This window comes from Oncorhynchus gorbuscha, linkage group LG06 (genome assembly GCF_021184085.1).
Source record: "Oncorhynchus gorbuscha isolate QuinsamMale2020 ecotype Even-year linkage group LG06, OgorEven_v1.0, whole genome shotgun sequence".
Lineage (NCBI taxonomy): Eukaryota > Metazoa > Chordata > Actinopteri > Salmoniformes > Salmonidae > Oncorhynchus > Oncorhynchus gorbuscha.
In genome coordinates this window covers 86,275,860-86,298,159 of record NC_060178.1, presented here as the reverse complement: position 1 = coordinate 86,298,159, position 22,300 = coordinate 86,275,860, and the positions used below count along the sequence as shown (strand labels likewise).

The window sequence follows — 22,300 nt, the reverse complement described above, 5'->3', positions numbered from 1 at the left end:
AGTAGAGTACAGGTCAGTACAATACAGTATAGTATAGTAGAGTCTAGGTCAGTACAATACATTACATTTACATTTAAGTCATTTAGCAGACGCTCTTATCCAGAGCGACTTACAAATTGGTGCATTCACCTTTTGACATCCAGTGGAACAGTCACTTTACAATAGTGCATCTAAATCTTAAGGGGGGGGGGAGGATTACTTTATCCTATCCTAGGTATTCCTTAAAGAGGTGGGGTTTCAGGTGTCTCCGGAAGGTGGTGATTGACTCCGCTGTCCTGGCGTCGTGAGGGAGTTTTTTCCACCATTGGGGGGCCAGAGCAGCGAACAGTTTTGACTGGGCAATACAGTACTGTAGAGTACAGGTCAGTACTGTAGAGTAGAGTACAGGTCAGTACAATACAGTACAGTAGAGTAGAGTCTAGGTCAGTACAATACACTACTGTAGAGTTTAGTACTGTACAGTAGAGCACACTAGAGTAGAGTGCAGTATATTTTACTATATTGTACTGTACTATGCTGCACTGAACTCTATTGTACTGTGTTGTACTCAACTAAACTTTACTCTGCTCTGCTGTGCTGTGCTGTACTGTACTGTGATGTACAAACTTGTGAAACATTGACATCTATGATTGGGACAGATTTAATCCAGTCCAAACCAACTAAATGTGGTATTGTTGCCAGTGTGTAGAATAATATCCAAATATGCAAAGCAGGATATTACATGTGTCCTTTGTGTACCAATTCAGGATACATCACCATGGACAGAATGATATTCATCATTATGCGTTTCTGTATTGTACAGATCAAGGACCCATGATGTCATTCTGTTACTATAAAACTGTTACCTGTTGTTAATCCACTTAATTTATTGTAGTTCAATAACCAAAAGAGATTTTTTCAAACTCAAGACGCCATGTCATAGTTGACACCCTATTCTTTCTGCAGACATCTTAGAATCTTAGTTCAGAGTAGATATTTAAGAGTTTTTGGAAAACGTGGTCACATAAAACAACCAAACTTTACATCTGCACTGTTTTTCGAGTAAATGTTTTAACATTTACATTTTTTTATATATTTTTTTTACAAATTGTGGAAATTGTTATAAGTAGTCCTTAGTATGGTGTGTTTAACTTTGCAGTCAATGGTTTTTGTTTGGCAACTGTGACCTCGTATCTGAAGACTGCACACTCCAATAAATATTATGGGGGATGTTTTGGCCACTCAAAAGGTTATATTGTACATGGGAATCAGGATGACTGGGGCTGACCTTTAAAAACAGTGTTTTGTAAAAGACTGATTTGCTTGTTCCATTGTGTCCACCACAACAACCAGTCTTTGTGTTGACAGACTTTCAGATCCATACTCTATGTGTAGCCTGTCTGTCTTGGATCCCCCATCCCATCTGTGTTTTCTGATCTCTGCTCATTGTCTTCCACCATTCTGTGTCTTGAAGCTCCATGTTTTTCTTGCAGTTTCAGTTTTCAATTTAAGGGGCTTAATTGTCATGGGAAACATATGATTACATTGCCAAAGCATGTGAAATACATAAGAAACAAAAGTGAAATAAATAATACAAAAAAAACAGTAAACATTAAACTCACATTAGTTCCGAAAGAATAAAGACATTTCACATGTCATATTATGTGCGAATAGTTAAAGTACAAAATGGAAGATATATCAAAATATGTTTGTATTTACAATAGTGTTTGTCCTTCACTGGTTGCCCTTTTCTTGTGGCAACCAGTCACAAATCTTGCTGCTGTGATGGCACACTGTGGTATTTCACCCAATAGATATGGGAGTTTATCAAAATTAGATTTGTTTTCAAATTCATTGTGGGTCTGTGTAATCTGAGGGAAATATGTGTCACTAATATTGTCATACATTGGGCAGGAGGTTAGGAGTGCAGCTCAGTTTCCACCTCATTTTGTGGGCAGTGCACATAGTCTGTCTTCTCTTGAGAGCCAGGTCTGCCTTCGGCTGACTTTCTCAATAGCAAGGCTATGCTCACGGAGTCTGTACATAGTCAAAGCTTTCCTTAAGTCTGGGTCAGTCACAGTGGTCAGGTATTCTGCCTCTGTGTACTCTCTGTTTAGGGCCAAATAGCGTTCTAGTTTGCTCTGTTGTTTTGTTAATTCTTTCCAACGTGTCAAGTAATTATCTTTTTGTTTTCTCATGATTGGGTCTAATTGTGTTGCTGTCCTGGGACTCTGTGGGGTTTGTTTGTTTGTGAACAGAGCCCCAGGACCAGCTTGCTTAGGGGACTCTTCTCCAGGTTCATCTCTCCGTAGGTGATGGCTTTGTTATGGAAGGTTCAGGTATCGCTTCCTTTTTGGTGGTTGAAGAATTTAATGGTTATTTTCTGGACTTTGATCATTGGCAGGTATCGGCCTAATTCTGCTCTGCATGCATTATTTGGTGTTGTTCGTTTGACACAGAGGATATTTTTGCAGAATTCTCAATTTGATGTTTGTCCCATTTTGTGCCCTTCTTGCCTTGTGGCGCTGATGTTTAGTCCGATGTATGTATAGTTTTTTGTGTGTTCTAGCGCAACTGTGTCTAGATGGTATTTGTATTTTTGGTTCTGGCAACTGGATGTTTTTTTTTGATAGATTTAGTGTCAGGGCCCAGGTCAGACAGAATCTGTGCAGAAGATCTAGGTACTGCTGTAGGCCCTCCTTGGTTGGGGACTCTAGTAGGGTCTCTCTCTCTCTCTCTCTCTCTCTCTCTCTCTCTCTCTCTCTCTCTCTCTCTCTCTCTCTCTCTCTCTCTCTCTCTCTCTCTCTCTCTCTCTCTCTCTCTCTCTCTCTCTCTCTCTCTCTCTCTCTCTCTCTCTCTCTCTCTCTCTCTCTCTCTCTCTCTCTCTCTCTCTCTCTCTCTCTCTCTCTCTCTCTCTCTCTCTCTCTCTCCTCTCTCTCTCTCTCTCTCTCTCTCTCCTCTCTCCCCCTCTCTCTCTCTCCTCTCTCCCCCCTCTCTCTCTCTCCCACCCCTCTCATAAGCGCATGCATGAACGCAAGTGCACACTCACATCACACACAGTGATGTCAAACTCTGAGAAGAACAGTAGACAGTGAGACAGGATTCAAAGAGAACTTTGTGTGCAGCCGGATGCAAATCCTGACCTACAATGTCTGGAAAAGGGTACAGTCCCAGTCCCACAAGCACCCAGAGACACAGACAAGAGACGGAGCAGTGTGTGCGTGAGCAAATTCATACATGCTTGTGTGTGTGTGGTCAGAGACTCAGACATCTGTCAGTGTGTGAGGGGACAGTCCTGTCCCTCCATGGGGGTCGGGGGTACCAGCCTGTATCTCTCTGCTCAGGGGGGTTTGATGACCAGGGCTAATCTCAGAACAGATACTCTCTCTCTGCTATGGGGAGGGGGCTTTGGGTTTGATGACCAGGGCTGATCTCAGAACATATATTTTCTAGTAGGGCTTGTAATGTTAAACACATACTGTATTATTGGGATATTTTATTTTGGGTCTGTGCTGGGTTTAGGTGTTCAGAAGTAGGTGGCTGTAGGGGGGAGAGCAGGGGAGAATGACTTCCCCCTCTCGTTGATGCCACATAAGTTCCGACCTTGGTCCTGCAGGCATTGTAATCAGAAAACAAAATCCCCCAATATAGTGAATAGAAAAATGACAATCTTCATGGCCAATCTTCGTATAAATAAACAAATATTTTGAAAACAATCATGGTACCAATAATTCCTTCTTATACACCACATGTATGTCTTTAAAATCGCACACAGAAGAAGTTATAAGGTTAATTTAGTTGCGAATGGGAACCTGCCATACCCCTATCAGCCTTAAACTTTAGTTACCCATTCATAAGGGGCAGCACTGAGCTAGCCTGCAACGTCTCTTCCTGGAGTAACTCAAACTGCGCATGTTATGTCTCTATGAGACGCCATCTTAACCAACTTCTTTTGGCTTCAATGTGCTATTGAGTTTTCACATAGGAATGAATGATGTGACCGATGGCTTTGTCCATTCATAGATGCAGTCATTGGGCGAGAGTCTTGGGCCAGGACCCAATCCGATCCACTTCACAGTTAAAGGTAATATCCGATTGAGCCAACGTGCGAAGCAATTACCATGAATGTGATATCCGATATCCGAGGGGGGGTGTGTCAGTGTTCTGCAAAGATATTCAGTATCTATTCTCTACGGTGTTGTGTGTGTTATTGTTCAGTGTTAATACTGGGAGTGCTCCATAGAGACAGGCTCATAGCCAGAGTGTTGTGCTGCTGACAGAGCAGTGATAAGAGGACAAACATGCCCTCTGTCAGCACAGTATGCCCTACATACACACCCTGCCATGATTATATTGCCTGAGCTAGTCCTATCTCTCCACCCAGAGCTCGGGGCACGGCACTTTGAATATAGACATCCGCTGACAAGTCCATCCATCGTTCTCCAACTGTCATGACAGTTCAGACATTTCATTTATTCACAATGCATTGGAGGAAACAGACATGCGAAACTCAGCTTGAGTCAGCCTGCCTGGGCATAACAGACTGTTTAGAATACAACTCCAATCCAGTTCTGTCTGGCTCAGACGAGTCTGAAGCCAAAGCAAGGCCTCTTAGTTGAGTTCCTGTAAGTGCTGGAGAATACTCAGGGGGAGAGAGAGTTGTTGGGTTTCTTGAACAGAACACAGCCCCCCCCATCTCTCTCTCTCTCTCTCTCTCTCTCTCTCTCTCTCTCTCTCTCTCTCTCTCTCTCTCTCTCTCTCTCTCTCTCTCTCTCTCTCTCTCTCTCTCTCTCTCTCTCTCTCTGTGTCTCTCCTACACTCTCTCACACTCTCTTCTCTCCTCCACACTTCATCAGAGTGGATTTCAGCTCTCTCCACTTCACTGTGCTAAAAATGCCTACCACCCCCGAGTCACTCAATGAAAGGCATGGGGTTTCTACACAAGTAGCTTGCTAAGCAAAGTGCTTTTACACGTTCTCCCTCTCTATGCATAGTCAGGTCCTTGATAAAGATGACCAAAAAGACAGTTAACCTTAACAAGAAATAGACCCTAAACATAAAAAACTCACCACCATATTTTACCATAGGTATGGTGTACTTTTCTGCATACGGTATGCTTTTGACAAACCAACCACTTGTGTGCGTGTCCAAAGAGCTCTATTTTCATGTCGTCTGACCATAGCACCGCCTGGAGTTTGATAAACGGCATTGGCACTTGGATTGGAACCGGTGCCACTGTCATATGACATGAAAATACAGGTCTTACGCCACACACAGCAGCGGTGGGTTTGGCGTTGAACATCAACACGTCTCAGTCTCTAGACTTGAACCCCCTTGAAAACCTGTGGTTTGAATTGAAGAGGGCAGACGAAGGAGAGCAAGAATCTGGAAAGATTCTGTGTGGAGGAATGGTCTAAGATCCCTCCCAATGTGTTCGCCTATCTCTTAAAACATTTTCTTTAAAGACTCCGCGTCGTTATCCTTGTAACGGGAGTATGCTAGAGTATTGAAAACAGGTGTCAGTTTTAGCCCTTTTTTAGATTTGTTTTCATTACTTGTTGAAGAAAATCTCTTTCCCTGAGCAATTGTATTAGTATAAAATATTAGAATGTAAAAACAATTGAGCATACAATAAACCTCAGTATTTGTATTATTTTTTTATACAGTATTTTTTGCCCTTTATCAACGGTGCCAATAATTATGGACCTGACTGTCTCCCTCTCTTTCTCGCTCTCTCTCTTTCTCACTCTCTCCTTCCTTCCCTCTCTCCCTCCTCCTTTCTTAAAAAAACAGTGCTCTCTCTTAAAAATGTTCTCTCTTGAGGGATATGCTGTGCCATGTGGTTGGCGTGTATCTGAAGGGATGAAGGGATGAAGGGATGTGCTTGGTGTATGTCTCTATCTCCCAGAGGAGGAGTGACCTTTAGGGAGCTAGAAGCTATTTGTCTTTCTTAAGATCTCTGCTCATTATAGCTCAGAGCAGGAGAGGGAGATTCTCCATCTGCACCAGCTTCATTAGGCGGGATAGAGACAATGCCATCGAACTCTCACCCAGCTATTCAACAGCAACGCAGCACAGAGGCATTGTGTGTGTTTGTGTATCGACATGCATCTAGCATGTGCGTGTGTTTGTCTATCTATAGGTAACTGCCAAAATAATGGGAACACTTGAGTAAATGAAGGATACAAAGTATGTTGAAAGCAGGTGCTTCCACACAGGTGTGTTTCCTGAGTTAATTAAGCAAGTAACATCCCATCATGCTTAGGGTCATTGTATAAAAATGCTGGGCAGGCCATTATTTTGGCTACCATAGCTAAGCCCCCATAGGATGACAATGCCCCCATCCACTGGGCACGAGTGGTCACTGAATGGTTTGATGAGTAAGGAAACGATGTAAACCAAATTCCATGGCCGTCTCAGTCACCAGATCCCAATTGAACACTTATGGGAGATTCTGGAGCGGCGCCTGAGATAGTGATTCCAACCACTATCAACAAAACAACAAATTATATTATTTCTCGTGGAATAATGGTGTCACATCCCTCCAATAGAGTTCCAGACTCTTGTAGACTATGCCAAGGTGCATTGAAGCTGTTCTGGCTCATGGTGGCCCAACATCCTATTAAGAAACTTTATGTTGGTGTTTCCTTTATTTTGGCAGTTACCTGTGTGTGTATCTATATTTGAGTGTGTGTGTCTGTCTAGTTATTGCTTTTACACACACACACACACACACACACACACACACACACACACACACACACACACACACACACACACACACACACACACACACACACACACACACACACACACACACACACACACACACACACACACACACACACACACACACACACACACACACACACACACACACGTCTGCAGTTAAACCCAGCTAGGCTTCTAAACACACTTCAATACAGTATAGACCTTCCAATGTATCTGTTTATCCACTCTCGCCATTTTCCCTGGCCTCTACCCAATAGCCCATCATTATGGGAAGCACTGGGAGACACTCTCTGTTTGAACAGGGATCCAGGATCAGGCATTAAACCACTATTTACTATCTCCTCACCACCACTAGCCCCATTAAAAGAGCTAGCCTGCCTAGTCTGCCAAGCACATTGTATAGGCTATATAGCGCAATGTATAGGCTATATAGCACATTGTATAGGCTATATAGCACATTGTATAGGCTATATAGCACATTGTATAGGCTATATAGCACATTGTATAGGCTATATAGCACATTGTATAGGCTATATAGCACATTGGGTTGAATACTACCCCCTGTCTTTCCTGTCCCCTCTATTTGAACAGGCCTTTAGTATTAGCTCAGCTTTAAGTGTTTTATTTGAATCTGAGGCTGAACACAGCAGACCCTAGTGTTCCTCTCAAATATAGTCTACTCCTTTAATATTAATGGAGAGCTGTGCTCTGGTCCTGGTATGGTCCCCCCATTGAACCATAGGGCGATTCGATGTAGACGTTGTGTGGAGGGTGAGTGGGTTTAATACAGCTCACAACAGCACACTGCAGAGTACTAGAGAATAATACTCTTCCTCTTGGTGAGCCTTTATAGTCCCAAGCCAAATAACTAGTATAATTTGATGTTAGCCCTATAGAAAGCATTTAGATTGCACATTTGTAGGGCTAGAGAAGCATTGACTGGTTTAGCCAATAAGCAGGCTTTTGCCAAGGTGTTCCTCCACCTCTCTGTTAACTGGTGTGTTCAGGATATTTTAGACGTCTTTAATTAAAGTACTACATAATACAAAGTACTGCTGTTCCATTATAGTTCCACATATGTGGCTTTATTTTAGGATGATGAGCAAATCCAATAACTGACTGCTACGATGGTAGAACCCATCTTTGTTTCCTACTGTGTTCTTTACACTCTGCATTATCTCTATTCCCTAATTATCCTAAAAGCATGATACATACTAAGAGCCTGTCAGCAGTGGTACCAGCGCTCACAGGATCAGCACAAACTGGCAGCAGACATGACAAAGTGTGTGTGTGTGTGTGTGTGTGTGTGTGTGTGTGTGTGTGTGTGTGTGTGTGTGTGTGTGTGTGTGTTGGCATGGATCAACACAGGAGATTTACAGCTGAAGACAATCCTACATGGCTGTCCGTCCAATCTGTTTCCATGGTAACCGCTGGCCCTCTCAACCCTTAGTTAGGTAAAAATAACAACTTGGGTCTAAGAGACTAAATTAGATGTGAGATATTATTCCAAAAGATTGGAAAAAATACACAGTTCAAAATGAGAGAGAGGGAGGCAGAGGGAGTGAGAGAGAGAGAGAGAGAGAGCGCGCTGTGGTGGTAGTAAACAACATCAACTCAGACCTCTAATTAATATTTCATCATAATAGCATGTTGCCTTACATTACTTTGCTTGTGTGTTTGTGTCTCTGTGTGTCTATTGCTTTTAATTAGATCAGCCAAGCACTTCTGTAGACAAAGTAAGTGTCTGAAATGGCACCCTATTCATTATATTGTGCACTGCTTTTGACCAGAGCCCATGTGTCTCTGGTCAAAAGTAGTGCACTATATTGCAGTACAGATGTAGGATCCTAATTTGATTACCCTGTTGCTGGAGAACGTTTCTGCAATGCAGGACATCTTTTACTTGTAGTGCATTTGCACCCTTTTCCATATATACAGATGTAGTATCTTAATTTTAGCCATTTTACATTTCAGACTTGATTTTCCATTACAAAAAATGTCCATTAATTATAATTCACATAATATTTCACATTTGCTGTTGCTGCAGGATTATTTTCCTTCTTTAGCAAACTGGCAAAAATTAAGATCCTACATGGAAAAGGGTGCAATTTTGGACGCACATAGGACTCTGAGTACGTCACATAGCCTGATCCCTACATAATATTACGAAGGCCTCCATCCATTGGAGAGGATATCTAGCTAATATATATGCAAAATGCAGAGCAGAAAATAAATTGTGTGCATATTAAGCCTTCTGTTGGCTGATCACTACACTAGGGGATTTAGTCTGTCACCAACTTCAACCAGGGTTTTTCCATAAGCCTCTCTCTCTCTCAGAAATGAAAGAAAAAGCATGTATTTGTTTTAATTCGCTGTAGTGTAAGTTAAATTATTTTCTTTCAGGTGTGAAGCAACACTAGAAAATATGCTATTATGCAAATTTAATTCAAATTGCTGATTCATACCATATTTAAGGCACTTTCACATAATAACATGTAGATTTGTTTAAAACACGGTACATCACAGGTGATACATTATCTAGGAAATGTCTTGTTTTCAAAGTGGAGTGAAAGTGTTTGCAGAATAACAGACATCAATATATTACTTCTGCAAAATATTTAATTGACTCTATCTAATTATAGTAAATGTATCTAGTTGAAGAAGATACTCATGTCTCTGCAACATGGTGTATTTTTCTTTTTCTTACCAAATAAATCATTATTTTCATTGTAATTTTTTGTTGGGGCCGGGGGATTACAGGTCCAATATTCATATCAATTCACACACTCAGTTTATACCAGTATGTACCTGTAGGCTGCCACTAAGAGATACATCATATTGATCACACAGAAGAAGTTAGGACTTTGTAATAATTGGTATGTAAAGGAACAGAAAGTGGGCCTACACCCCCAACTCCTATTCCCCCTTCTCCGTCCAACCACCCGCATCCCCCCCACCAGGAACACATGGTCCCACCCCGCTAGCAACACAGGTTGGTTGTCAGTCCCCACCCCCACATATCTCTGTTTACCCACCTGCCTCCCCACCACTTATCCCCTTTGTTTTGGGCTTTGGATGATTCTGATGTTATAACGTCTAATAGTAACTGTATCCACTGGCGGATTGGGTGAGAGTGAGGTAGGTGATTACCCACGTTTCAACCTTGACTTCCAATACTATGCCGATGACATCCAGATCTGCCTCAGCACCAAATCCCTCCTCAACCCACCTCTGACCCACATTGAATCCTGCCTCTCCCCAATAAATGGATGCAACAGTCGGAAGTCCTCTTCATAGGCACCAAATCCACTCTCACCAAAGCTGGCGACCTCACCCTCACCATTGATGACACCATTAGTGCTGTATTCACATCTCTCACAAATAAACCTTTGTGAACGCCTGTGTTAATCATTTCGAGCAATAGGAGGAATACCATCTTATTCAGATGATATGCCTTTATTCAACAGGCTTCCTCTGTTGAGAGAAGAGGAGCTCTTCATTCTTTTAGAAAGGATTTACAATCTGAGGTGCACAGTTCTTTATAGAAGCAGGAGAATCTTTGATTGATTAGGTTCTAATAGTAATCCCCCTGCTATCTTAAAAAAATGTATACCTATTTATTTTCTTTCTCCAATTGGTATTTACAATTGGGGAGAAACACAACCCTGCCAAGCCACACTGCTTCTTCACACACTGCTCACTTAACCTGGAAGCCAGCCTCACCAATTTGAAACACTGTACAACTGGCGACGGTGTCACCGTGCATGTGCCTGGCCCGCCACAGGAGTCGCTACAGCGCGACGGGACAAGGACATCCCAGCCAGGCCAAACCCTCCCCTAACCTGGACGACGCTGGGCCAATTGTGTGCCGCCTCATGGGTCTCCCGGTCACGGCCAGCTTCGACACAACCCGGGTGCCTTAGACCGCTGCGCCACTCGGGAGGCCCGTAATTCCCAGTATGCGACCATTACTGCATAGCGTGTTTGCCAATAAACAACTGGGACGATTACCATGGAAGTAAAGGTTGAGTCTAACTCAATGGAAAGCAAATTCTGCTCTCTGTCTTATCAATAAATTAATATTTCCAGTTGTGATATCTTATTGAATTGTGATTCATTCAACCCAGCTGCAAAGCAGTTGCATTATTTCTAATAAAACCTTTGGTGGCATCCCATAGAATCTGGGGGTCATCGACTGAATTTTTATGAATCATTATGAAAGACCTTAGTTCAATTTAAAATGGATCACAAAATGTACGATTATGTAGTAGTGAAACATTGAAACGCACATCTTGTGACCCTTAGGAGATTCTGAAATGTGTAATTGGCTGTAGTAGCTGTGGTGATTGGACAAGGTCATATATTGAATTTCTCTTTTCTTAATTTTTGAAAATAGAGGTCTAGATAATATTATAAAATCGATTCGGGAGAATGTTTTATGCCTGCTTGAGTAGAAGAGGCTGATGAAAAAGCATCCAGTCTGAACAAATGGTTCTGCATTCTATGTGTGTCCTTATGGAGCAGGTGTCTTTCTTTGAAGCGTTGCTATGCCAATATGGTTTCTTGCTAGGGTATTAAAATGGCTGAAACGTTTGATAGGACAATTTAGGGCTTTTTAGATCGCAAGAGAGAGTAGCTAGCGTTGCTGTTGTTTTTCAAACAGGAACGCTATATTAAAAGTGTCATTGTTATCATTAGTGTCGATAAGCCCATGGATGTGTAACTAAAGCAGGATCCACTGGGGAACCCACCCATTGGTCGTCAAAAATTATGTGCAAGAAATGAAATCTATAATCTAGATCTTCACAATAATTCATCATAACCTGTAACCCAAATCCTCCCTGGGAGATAACCTCATTAGCGTAAACGGAGGGTGACAGCAAAAATAAATAAAAAACGAATTGTGTGGTACTGGCCGTCTATCCTAAACAGTAGTACAATAAAAATTGTAGGGGAATAGCTTCCAATTTAAATGGCCATATTTAGCCCATATAGAGATGCAGTGCACCGTAGCCCCACAAGGAAGCAGCCCCAGTCTGTATGACTCTTCAATAAATGTACCATTGTTCATTAATTGGCATGGTGTCATCATTGTCTAAATGTCCTGGACCATAGGAAATATAATATTAAACAAAGTCCAATTTTCAGCAATAATTCTAATAATAAAAGTGATATTTTGTCCTCGTCATTGTCTTATGCTGACGGCAGCATCACAGCCAGAGGCTAGGCTGTATGATCTATTGTCTGGATCTCTGGTTTTCATAACCATAGATATAGAACCCTAGCTAGATAAGCTGGTGTTGTCGAGCCCCTATATGATATATTGTCTATGCTAATGCCTCTATCTGTCCTGCAGATGGTGCTCCTCTGAGTGGGCTGTCATGGCCGTCTTCTCTGGCAGTGTATTTGTTGTTGTTGTTGTTTTTAAGCTGTAATGCCTCTATCTGTCCTGCAGATGGTGCTCCTCTGAGTGGGCTGTCATGGCCGTCTTCTCTGGCAGTGTATTTGTTGTTGTTGTTTTTAAGCTGTAATACCTCAATCTGTCCTGCAGATGGTGCTCCTCTCCTCTGTATTTGTTGTTGTTGTTTTTAAGCTGTAATACCTCAATCTGTCCTGCAGATGGTGCTCCTCTGAGTGGGCTGTCGTGGCCGTCGTCTCTGGCTGTGGTGGCTGTTTCCTTGTCTGGTCTCTTCACCTTTGTCTTCCTCATGCTGGCCTGCCTCTGCTGCAAGAAGGGACACATCGGCTTTAAGGTGAGGCTCAGACACCGACATACTCATGGACTCACACACACACACACACACGCGCACACTGCACCATGTACTATTTTCCATTTGGAAGTTCTTACAAGTGACCTGCACACAAACACAGAGCTGATGACACCCATTAGATGGGTTTGACATGTTACTCTCTCAAACTGCACTCAGATAAAACCTCCTCCAGTGACTGTGTGTGTGTGCTCTGACAGCATGGCAGCTCTGTTTTTAGCTCCTGAGCAATTCTGCAGTATTATTGTTTTTACATTATTAGCCTAGAACATTTCTTTGAGTTATTACATAAACCGGGAATAACTTTGGGATATCAGAGCGGCAGTAACTCACCAGCAATCTGACCAGAAATACGACTTTCCCGAATTGGATGCTTTGTTCATACCCTCAAGGGCAATTTAACTTATGCCAGAGGCTGCTCCAAGACTCCGCTGGCAGAGAAGAGGTATTCGTAGTGGACTTCTAGTCTGACTCAGGAGGTGTGCACTTCCGAGTATATTGCTCATAAATGTTCAGTCCCTGGACAATAATGTAGACCAGCTCAGGGCCAAGATCTCCTTCCAGAGAGACAACATACTCTGTTTCACAGAATCATAGCTCTCTCTGGATATACTGTCCCCGTCCATACAGCCAGCTGGGTTCTCAGTAGATTGTGCAGATAGGAATAAAGAACTCTCTGAGAAGAAGGAAGGCGGAAGTGTGTTTCATGATTAACTACTCATATGGTGATTGTGGTAACATACAGGAACTCAAGTCCTTTTGTTCACACAACCTATAATCCCTCACAATCAAATGATGACCGCATTACCTCCCAATATAGTTATCTTTGGTTATTGTCACAGCCGTGTATATTCCCCCTCAAGCCGATACCACGAAGGCCCTTTAGGAACTGCACTGGAATTTTTGAAAACTGGAAAACAAATATCTTGAGGCGTCATTTATTGTAGCAGGGGATTTTAACAAAGCAAATCTGAGGAAAACACGACCAAAGTTCTATCAACACATTGCCTGTAGTACTCTCACTTTGTTACTCTCTCTCTTCGGATAATCAGGTTACAAATCCGTTCTGTTCCTCCCTTCTGTCATGACGTTGGCCTCTTTGAGTATAGCAACCCCATCCCCCTCTCTCCCTGCCTCCCCCTCTTGCCTCCTTCAACTAGGCTGCTGTGGTCAGAGGTCGTAAATTCCTGAGACCTCATGGACATACAGTTATAGAGAGTAGTTTTTCATGGAGACAAAGGAAATCCTTCCACCTCACAGAACTTGAGGTACGAACAAATTTCATGTTCCAGAGAAAGTGTAAAAAGTGAAGAATCCAGCTACGAACTGGTGCGTTTATCACAACTTGGGAAGCTCATGGGAGACGGTGTGGCCACATTACCATAACACTGTATATAATAGCCTCAGATATGAGGTTTACATCTAATTATTGTATAAGATGAATGAGTGAGTATGATACTGTTTGTATAATTGTGTAATATGATTGTGGACTGTTTAATGAAGAAAAATACAATTCCCTTTTTGACTTGAACTAAATCAGAGAACCGCCCCTGAGCCTAGTTAGGGTCAGACATGAGTGAGCGTTCATGTAATTATAATTATCACTCTGTGGTGACTTCTTAGTCTACCCCCACTCCCCCTCTTGTCAAACAAGCCGCCATGCCGGTTCAGCCACTAGGCCACATTCTCCTATCATTTCATGTAACCACATTTACCAAGTTTGTTTATGCATTTCTGTGAATTACTTAGCTAGTAATAAATAAATGATTTAAGACAATTGATGTATGGATGACTCGTAGTGAATACTGGGTTTGTGCAGATAACCAACAATTTACGACGTTTGGAATGAGACTAACGTGAGGTAAAGTAAATAATTAATTAATTCGAAGACTAATTGATCAGATAAAATACCTGAAAAGTAATTTTAGGAAATGATAACTTTGTAATCTGAATATTTTTCCTTGGTGCCCCGATTTCTTAGTTAATTAGTTACGTGATTAATCAGTTGATCGCATAGTAACTAATTACAGAGAATCATTGATAAAAACTATCAGTCTTCAGTTAATTACAGTAAAGACACAACACTTCCTATAGGCAGGAACTCAAACAGAAAGTACCCGTGCTAAGGTCTATTCAATGTTGTTCTGGCCAATCGAAATCTATGCTTCAAGATTGTTTTGATCACGCTGACTGGGATATGTTCCGGGTTGCCTCTGAGACTAACATTGGCGTATACACTGACAAGGTGACAGAGTTCATAAGGAAATGTATGGGGGATGTTGTTCCCACTGTGATGATTGAAACCTACCCAAACCAAAAACCGTGGCTAGTTGGCAGCATTCAAACTGAAAGGGTTACCCACCGCATTTAAGTCCTCAAAGCACAGACCAGCTGGCTGTTTACAAACATACACATATTCAGGAAATTGCAACTACCAGGAAACAACACTGATTACATTGTTTCACACTTTTACACTGTTAGTTTCATCAACTGTTGTTCAATATGATACAAATATGATACGAAAAACTACATATGCAGACCAGCTGGCTGGTGTGTTTACGGACATATTCAATCAATCCCTATCCCAGTCTGCTGTTCCTACTTTCTTCAAGATGTCCACCATTGTTCCTGAACCCAAGAAAGCAAAGTTAACTGAACTAAATGACTATCGCCCCGTAGCACTCACTTCTGTCATCATGAAGTGCTTTGTGTGTCACGGATCCATCCGGAACTTTCATTACACACACCTGTCCCCTATTCCCACTGATTAGTACTTGTATAAGTATGGCCCTTTGGTTTCCATTGGGCTGTCGATTGTTGTTACAATGTCCATTGGTGCGTGTGTGTACCTGTGCTGTCTGTTTTGGGCTTTCGTGCCCTTTAGGATTGCGCAGATGATTACGGGTCTCATCCCGTGTGACTCTCCTTCACTGCAGCCGAGGTGAGTAAGACATTTAAACGTGTTAACCCTCGCAAGGCTGCAGGCCAAGACGGCATCCCCAGCCGCGCCCTCAGAGCATGCGCAGACCAGCTGGCCGGTGTGTTTACGGACATATTCAATCAATCCCTATACCAGTCTGCTGTTCCCACATGCTTCAAGAGGGCCACCATTGTTCCTGTTCCCAAGAAAGCTAAGGTAACTGAGCTAAACGACTACCGCCCGTAGCACTCACTTCCGTCATCATGAAGTGCTTTGAGAGACTAGTCAAGGACCATATCACCTCCACCCTACCTGACACCCTAGACCCACTCCAATTTGCTTACCGCCCAAATAGGTCCACAGACGATGCAATCTCAACCACACTGCACACTGCCCTAACCCATCTGGACAAGAGGAATACCTATGTGAGAATTCTGTTCATCGACTACAGCTCGGCATTCAACACCATAGTACCCTCCAAGCTCGTCATTAAGCTCGAGACCCTGGGTCTCGACCCCGCCCTGTGCAAATGGGTACTGGACTTCCTGACGGGCCGCCCCCAGGTGGTGAGGGTAGGCAACAACATCTCCACCCCGCTGATCCTCAACACTGGGGCCCCACAAGGGTGCGTTCTGAGCCCTCTCCTGTACTTCCTGTTCACCCACGACTGCATGGCCACGCACGCCTCCAACTCAATCATCAAGTTTGCGGACGACACAACAGTGGTAGGCTTGATTACCAACAATGACGAGACGGCCTACAGGGAGGAGGTGAGGGCCCTCGGAGTGTGGTGTCAGGAAAATAACCTCACACTCAACGTCAACAAAACTAAGGAGATGATTGTGGACTTCAGGAAACAGCAGAGGGAACACCCCCCTATCCACATCGATGGAACAGTAGTGGAGAGGGTAGCAAGTTTTAAGTTCCTTGGCATACACATCACAGACAAACTGAATTGATCCACTCACACAGACAGCATCGTGAAGAAGGCGCAGCAGCGTCTCTTCAACCTCAGGAGGCTGAAAAAAATTGGCTTGTCACCAAAAGCACTAACAAACTTCTACAGATGCACAATCGAGAGCATCCTGGCGGGCTGTATGTCACTGGTGTCCCCCAGGGCTCTGTTCTTGGCCCTCTCCTATTCTCGCTATACACCAAGTCACTTGGCTCTGTCATAACCTCACATGGTCTCTCTTATCATTGCTATGCAGACGACACACAATTAATCTTCTCCTTTCCCCCTTCTGATGACCAGGTGGCGAATCGCATCTCTGCATGTCTGGCAGACATATCAGTGTGGATGACGGATCACCACCTCAAGCTGAACCTCGGCAAGACGGAGCTGCTCTTCCTCCCGGGGAAGGACTGCCCGTTCCATGATCTCGCCATCACGGTCGACAACTCCATTGTGTCCTCCTCCCAGAGCGCCAAGAACCTTGGCGTGATCCTGGACAACACCCTGTCGTTCTCTACTAACATCAAGGCGGTGGCCCGTTCCTGTAGGTTCATGCTCTACAACATCCGCAGAGTACGACCCTGCCTCACACAGGAAGCGGCGCAGGTCCTAATCCAGGCACTTGTCATCTCCCGTCTGGATTACTGCAACTCGCTGTTGGCTGGGCTCCCTGCCTGTGCCATTAAACCCCTTCAACTCATCCAGAACGCCGCAGCCCGTCTGGTGTTCAACCTTCCCAAGTTCTCTCACGTCACCCCGCTCCTCCGTTCACTCCACTGGCTTCCAGTTGAAGCTCGCATCCGCTACAAGACCATGGTGCTTGCCTACGGAGCTGTGAGGGGAACGGCACCTCAGTACCTCCAGGCTCTGATCAGGCCCTACACCCAAACAAGGGCACTGCGTTCATCCACCTCTGGCCTGCTCGCCTCCCTACCACTGAGGAAGTACAGCTCCCGCTCAGCCCAGTCAAAACTGTTCGCTGCCCTGGCCCCCAATGGTGGAACAAACTCCCTCACGACGCCAGGACAGCGGAGTCAATCACCACCTTCCGGAGACACCTGAAACCCCACCTCTTTAAGGAATACCTAGGATAGGTTAAGTAATCCCTCTCACCCCACCCCCCCTAAGTTTTAGATGCACTATTGTTAAGTGACTGTCCCACTGGATGTCATAAGGTGAATGCACCAATTTGTAAGTCGCTCTGGATAAGAGCGTCTGCTAAATGACTTAAATGTAAATGTAAATGTCTGTATCACCGCCTGGTACCGCAACTGCTCCGCCCACAACCGTAAATCTCTTCAGAGGGTAGTGAGGTCTGCACAACGCATCACCAGGGGCAAACTACCTGCCCTCCAGGACACCTACACCACCCGATGTTACAGGAAGGCCATAAAGATCATCAAGGACAACAACCACCCGAGCCACTGCCTGTTCACCCCGCTATCATCCAGAAGGCGAGGTCAGTACAGGTGCATCAAAGCTGGGACAGAGAGACTGAAAAACAGCTTCTATCTCAAGGCCAACAGACTGTTAAACAGCCACCACTAACATTGAGTGGCTGCTGCCAACACACTGACACTGTCTCAACTCCAGCCACTTTAATAATGGGAATTGATGGGAAATTATGTAAAATATATCACTAGCCACTTTAAACAATGCTACCTTATATAATGTTACATACCCTACATTATTCATCTCATATGCATACGTATATACTGTACTCTATATCATCTACTGCATCCTTATGTAATACATGTATCACTAGCCACTTTAACTATTCCACTTTGTTTACATACTCATATGTATATACTGTACTCGATACCATCTACTGTATCTTGCCTATGCTGCTCTGTACAATCACTCATTCATATATCTTTATGTACATATTCTTTATCCCCTTACACTGTGTATAAGACAGTAGTTTTGGAATTGTTAGTTAGATTACTTGTTGGTTATTACTGCATTGTCGGAACTAGAAGCACAAGCATTTCGCTACACTCGCATTAACATCTGCTAACCATGTGTATGTGACAAATAAAATGTGATTTTGATTTGATTTGATTTAATCATTGTGTACATGTGTTATTTATTCGAGGTACTCCTCGCTCTTTTGTTTTGGTTTCAACACTAGTGTTTGTTTGGTCATGACGTAATTTGGGTACAATAAAAAAAACTATTACGCATTCCTGCGTTTGTCTCCTGAATCATTTATGCAAGCGTGACATTGAGAGGCTAATTAAGGATCATATCACCTCCACCTTACCTGACACCCTAGACCCACTGCAATTTGCATACGGCCCACGGACAATGCAATCGCCATCGCACAACTGGACAAGATGAATACCTATGTAAGAATGTTGTTCATTGACTACAACTCAGCCTTCAATACCATAACACCTTCCAAGCTTATCATTAAGCTTGGGGCCCTGAGTCTGAACCATGCCCTGTCTAACTGTGTCCTGGTCATCCTGATGGAATGCTCACAGGTAGAGAAGTAGGAAACAAAACCTCTACTTCTCTGATCCTCGACACAGGAGCCCCACAAAGGTGCGTTTTTAGGTCTCTCCTATACTCCCTGTTCATCCATGACTGTGTGGCCAAGCATGCCTCCAACTCGCCTGATTACCAATAATGGCGAAACAGCCTAAAGGGAGAAGGTAAGGGCCCGGGTGGAGTGGTGCCAGAAAAATAACCTTTCCCTCAACAAAAGAAGGAGCTGAACAGCAGAGGGACAGCAGAGGGAACACGCCCCAATCCACATCGACGGGCCGCAGTGGAGAAGGTGAAAAGCTTCATGTTCCTTGGTGTACACATTATTGACAATCTGAAATGGTCCACCCAACACATGCAGTGTGGTGAAGAAGGCACAACAGCGCCTCTTCATCCTCAGGAGGCTGAGGAAATTCAGCTAGGACACTAAGACTCTTACAAACGTTTACAGATGCACTATTGCGAGCATCGTGTCAGGCTTCAGCACCGCCTGGTACGGCAACTGCATCGTTTGCAACCGCAGGGCTCCCCAGAGGGTGATGCGGTCAGCCCAACGCATCACTGGGGGCACTCTGCCTGCCCTCCAGGACATCTACAGCACCCGATGTCACAGGGAGGGCAAAAAGATCATTAAGGACATCAACTATCCGAGCCACGGCCTGCTCACCCACCGCTATCATGCAGAAGGCAAGATCAGTACAGTGCATCAATGCTGGGACCGAGAGACTGAAAAACATCTATCAAATCAAAACAAAGTTTATTTGTCACGTGTGCCGACTATAACAGTGAAACGCTTACTTACAGGCTCTAACCAACAGTGCAAAAAAAGTATTAGGTGAACAATAGGTAAGTAAAGAAATAAAACACCAGTAAAAAGACAGTGGAAAATAACAGTAGCGAGGCTATAACAGTAGCGAGGCTATATACAGGCAACGGTTAGTCAGGCTGAGCATATAGCATGGCAACTGGGTATGAACTTTGAACTCTTAATCACTAAAGAAGTGATACTCCTAGCTGTCGCGTTAGCGCAGCAACTGTAGACGTGGGCTAGGAGAGGACGGACAGAGTATTTGTCTAATCCGAGGTGAGTGATTGTTGTCCTGATTTCCAGAAGCTCTTTTTTTGCCATAAGATACGGTTGCAGAAACATTATGTACAAAATACGTTACAAAAAACAAAACAAAAAACCACATAATAGCCCAATTGGTTGGGCGCCTGTAAAACTGCTGACATTTCTTCCGGCTCCATTTTATCTCAAGGCCACCCAGTACCTTGCCCTGAACTTAGTCATTGTCACGAGCTGACTACCACCCGGTTACTGTACCATGCACCTTAGAGGTTGCTGCCCTTTGTACTGTACGCAGACATGGAACAATGTTTACATAGTGTTTTACTAATTTCATATGTTTTTTAGTCAAGGCCATCCTATTCAACTATTGCTGTATATGCAGTGCATTCGGAAAGTATTCAGACCCCTTTACTTTTTCCACATTTTGATAAGTTACAGCCTTATTCTAAAATTGATGAAATAGATTTATCCCTCATCAATCTGCACAGAATAACCCATAATGACAAAGCAAAAACCGATGTTTTGACATTTTAGCAAATTTATAAAACAAAAAAACCCAGAAATATCACATTTACATAGGTATTCAGACCCTTTACTCAATACTTTGTTGAAGCAACTTTGGCAGCAATTACAGCTCCGAGTCTTCTTGGGTATGACGCTACACGTTTGGCACACCTGTATTTGGGGATTTTCTCCCATTCTTCTCTGCAGATCCTCTCAAGCTCTGTCAGGTTGGAAAGGGAGCGTCGCTGCACAGCTATTTTCAGGTCTCTCCAGAGATGTTCGATCGGGTTGAGGTCCGGGCTCTGGCTGGGCCACTCAAGGACATTCAGAGACTTGTCCTGAAGCCACTCCTGCATTGTCTTGGCTGTGTGCTGAATCTTCAACCCTGTCTGAGGTCCTGAGCACTCAGAGAATCTTGTTTCTCATGGTCTGAGAGTCCTTTAGGTGCCTTTTGGCAATCTCCAAGCAGGCTGAGTTGCTTCCGTCTGGCAACTCTACCATAAAGGCCTGGTTGGTGGAGTGCTTCAGAGATGGTCGTTCTTCTGGAAGGTTGTCCCATCTCCACATAGGAACTCTGGAGCTCTGTCAGAGTGACCATCGGGTTCTTGGTCACTTCCCTGACAAAAGCCCTTCTCCCCCGATTGCTCAGTTTAGCCGGCGACCATCTCCAGGAAGAGTGTTTGTGGTCCCAAACTTCTTCCATTTAAGAATGTGGCCACTGTGTTCTTGGGGACCTTCAATGCTGCAGGAGTTTTTTGGTGCTGTTCCCCAGATTTGTGCCTCGAACACAATGCCGTCTCAGAGCATTATGGACAATTCCTTCGACCTCATGGCTTGGTTTTTGCTCTGACATGCACTGTCAACTGTGGGACGTTATATAGACATGTGTGTGCCTTTCCAAATCATGCCCAATTCAATCAATTGAATTTACCACAGGTGGACTCCAATCAAGTTGTGTTTGTATTTGTATTTATTATGGATCCTCATTAACTACTCTTCCTGGGATTGACATGCTTATTATTAATGTTTGCTCTCTGTGTACATCCAAGGGCCAACCGTACTGCCCTGTTCTGAGCCAATTGCAATTTTCCTAAGTCCCTCTTTGTGGTACCTGACCACACGACTGAACAGTAGTCCAGGTGCGACAAAACTAGAGCCTGTAGGACCTGCTTTGTTGATAGTGCTGTTAAGAAGGTAGAGAAGCGTTCTCCCAATCTTAGCTACTGTTGTATCAATATGTTTAGACCATGACCATTTACAATCCAGGGTTACTCCAAGCCTTTGTCACCTCAACTTGCTCTGTTTCCACAATATTTATTACAAGACTTAGTTGAGGTTTCGGGTTTAGTGAATGATTTGTCCCAAATGCAATGCATTTAGTTTAAAAACATTTTTGGACTAACTTATTCCTTACCACCAATTCTGAAACTATCTGCAGCTCTTTGTTACGTGTTGCAGTCACTGTAGCAGCTGACGTGTATAGTGTTGAGTCATCTGCATGGCTTTACTCAAGGCCAGTGGTATGTCATTAGTAAAGACTGAACAAATTAAGGGACCTAGACAGCTGCCCTGGATAATTCATGATTCTACATGGATTATGTTGGAGAGTTTTACATTCAAGAACACCCTCTGTGTTCTGTTAGACAGTTAACTCTTTATCCACAATATAGCAGGGGGTGTAAAGCCATAACTCAGATGTTTTTCAAGCAACAGACTATGATCGATAATGTCAAAAGCTGCACTGAAGTCTAACAAGACATCCCCCACAATCTTTCCATCATAACTTTCTCTCAGCCAATCATTAGTCATTTGTGTAAATGCTGTGCTTGTTGAATGTCCTTCCCTATAGGCATGCTGAAAGTCTGTAGTCAATTTATTTACTG

The 22,300-nt window shown here is 43.6% G+C and overlaps 1 protein-coding gene across 1 annotated transcript in view; it reads left to right on the top strand.

The window, feature by feature from the left end:
- The window catches only part of LOC124038468 (serine/threonine-protein kinase LMTK1-like), a 96,277-nt gene that overhangs the window by 32,385 nt on the left and 41,592 nt on the right, over nucleotides 1–22,300 (top strand). Inside the window, 1 exon segment of the mRNA XM_046354387.1 lies at nucleotides 12,331–12,464. Coding sequence (XP_046210343.1) covers nucleotides 12,331–12,464 — 134 coding nt within the window.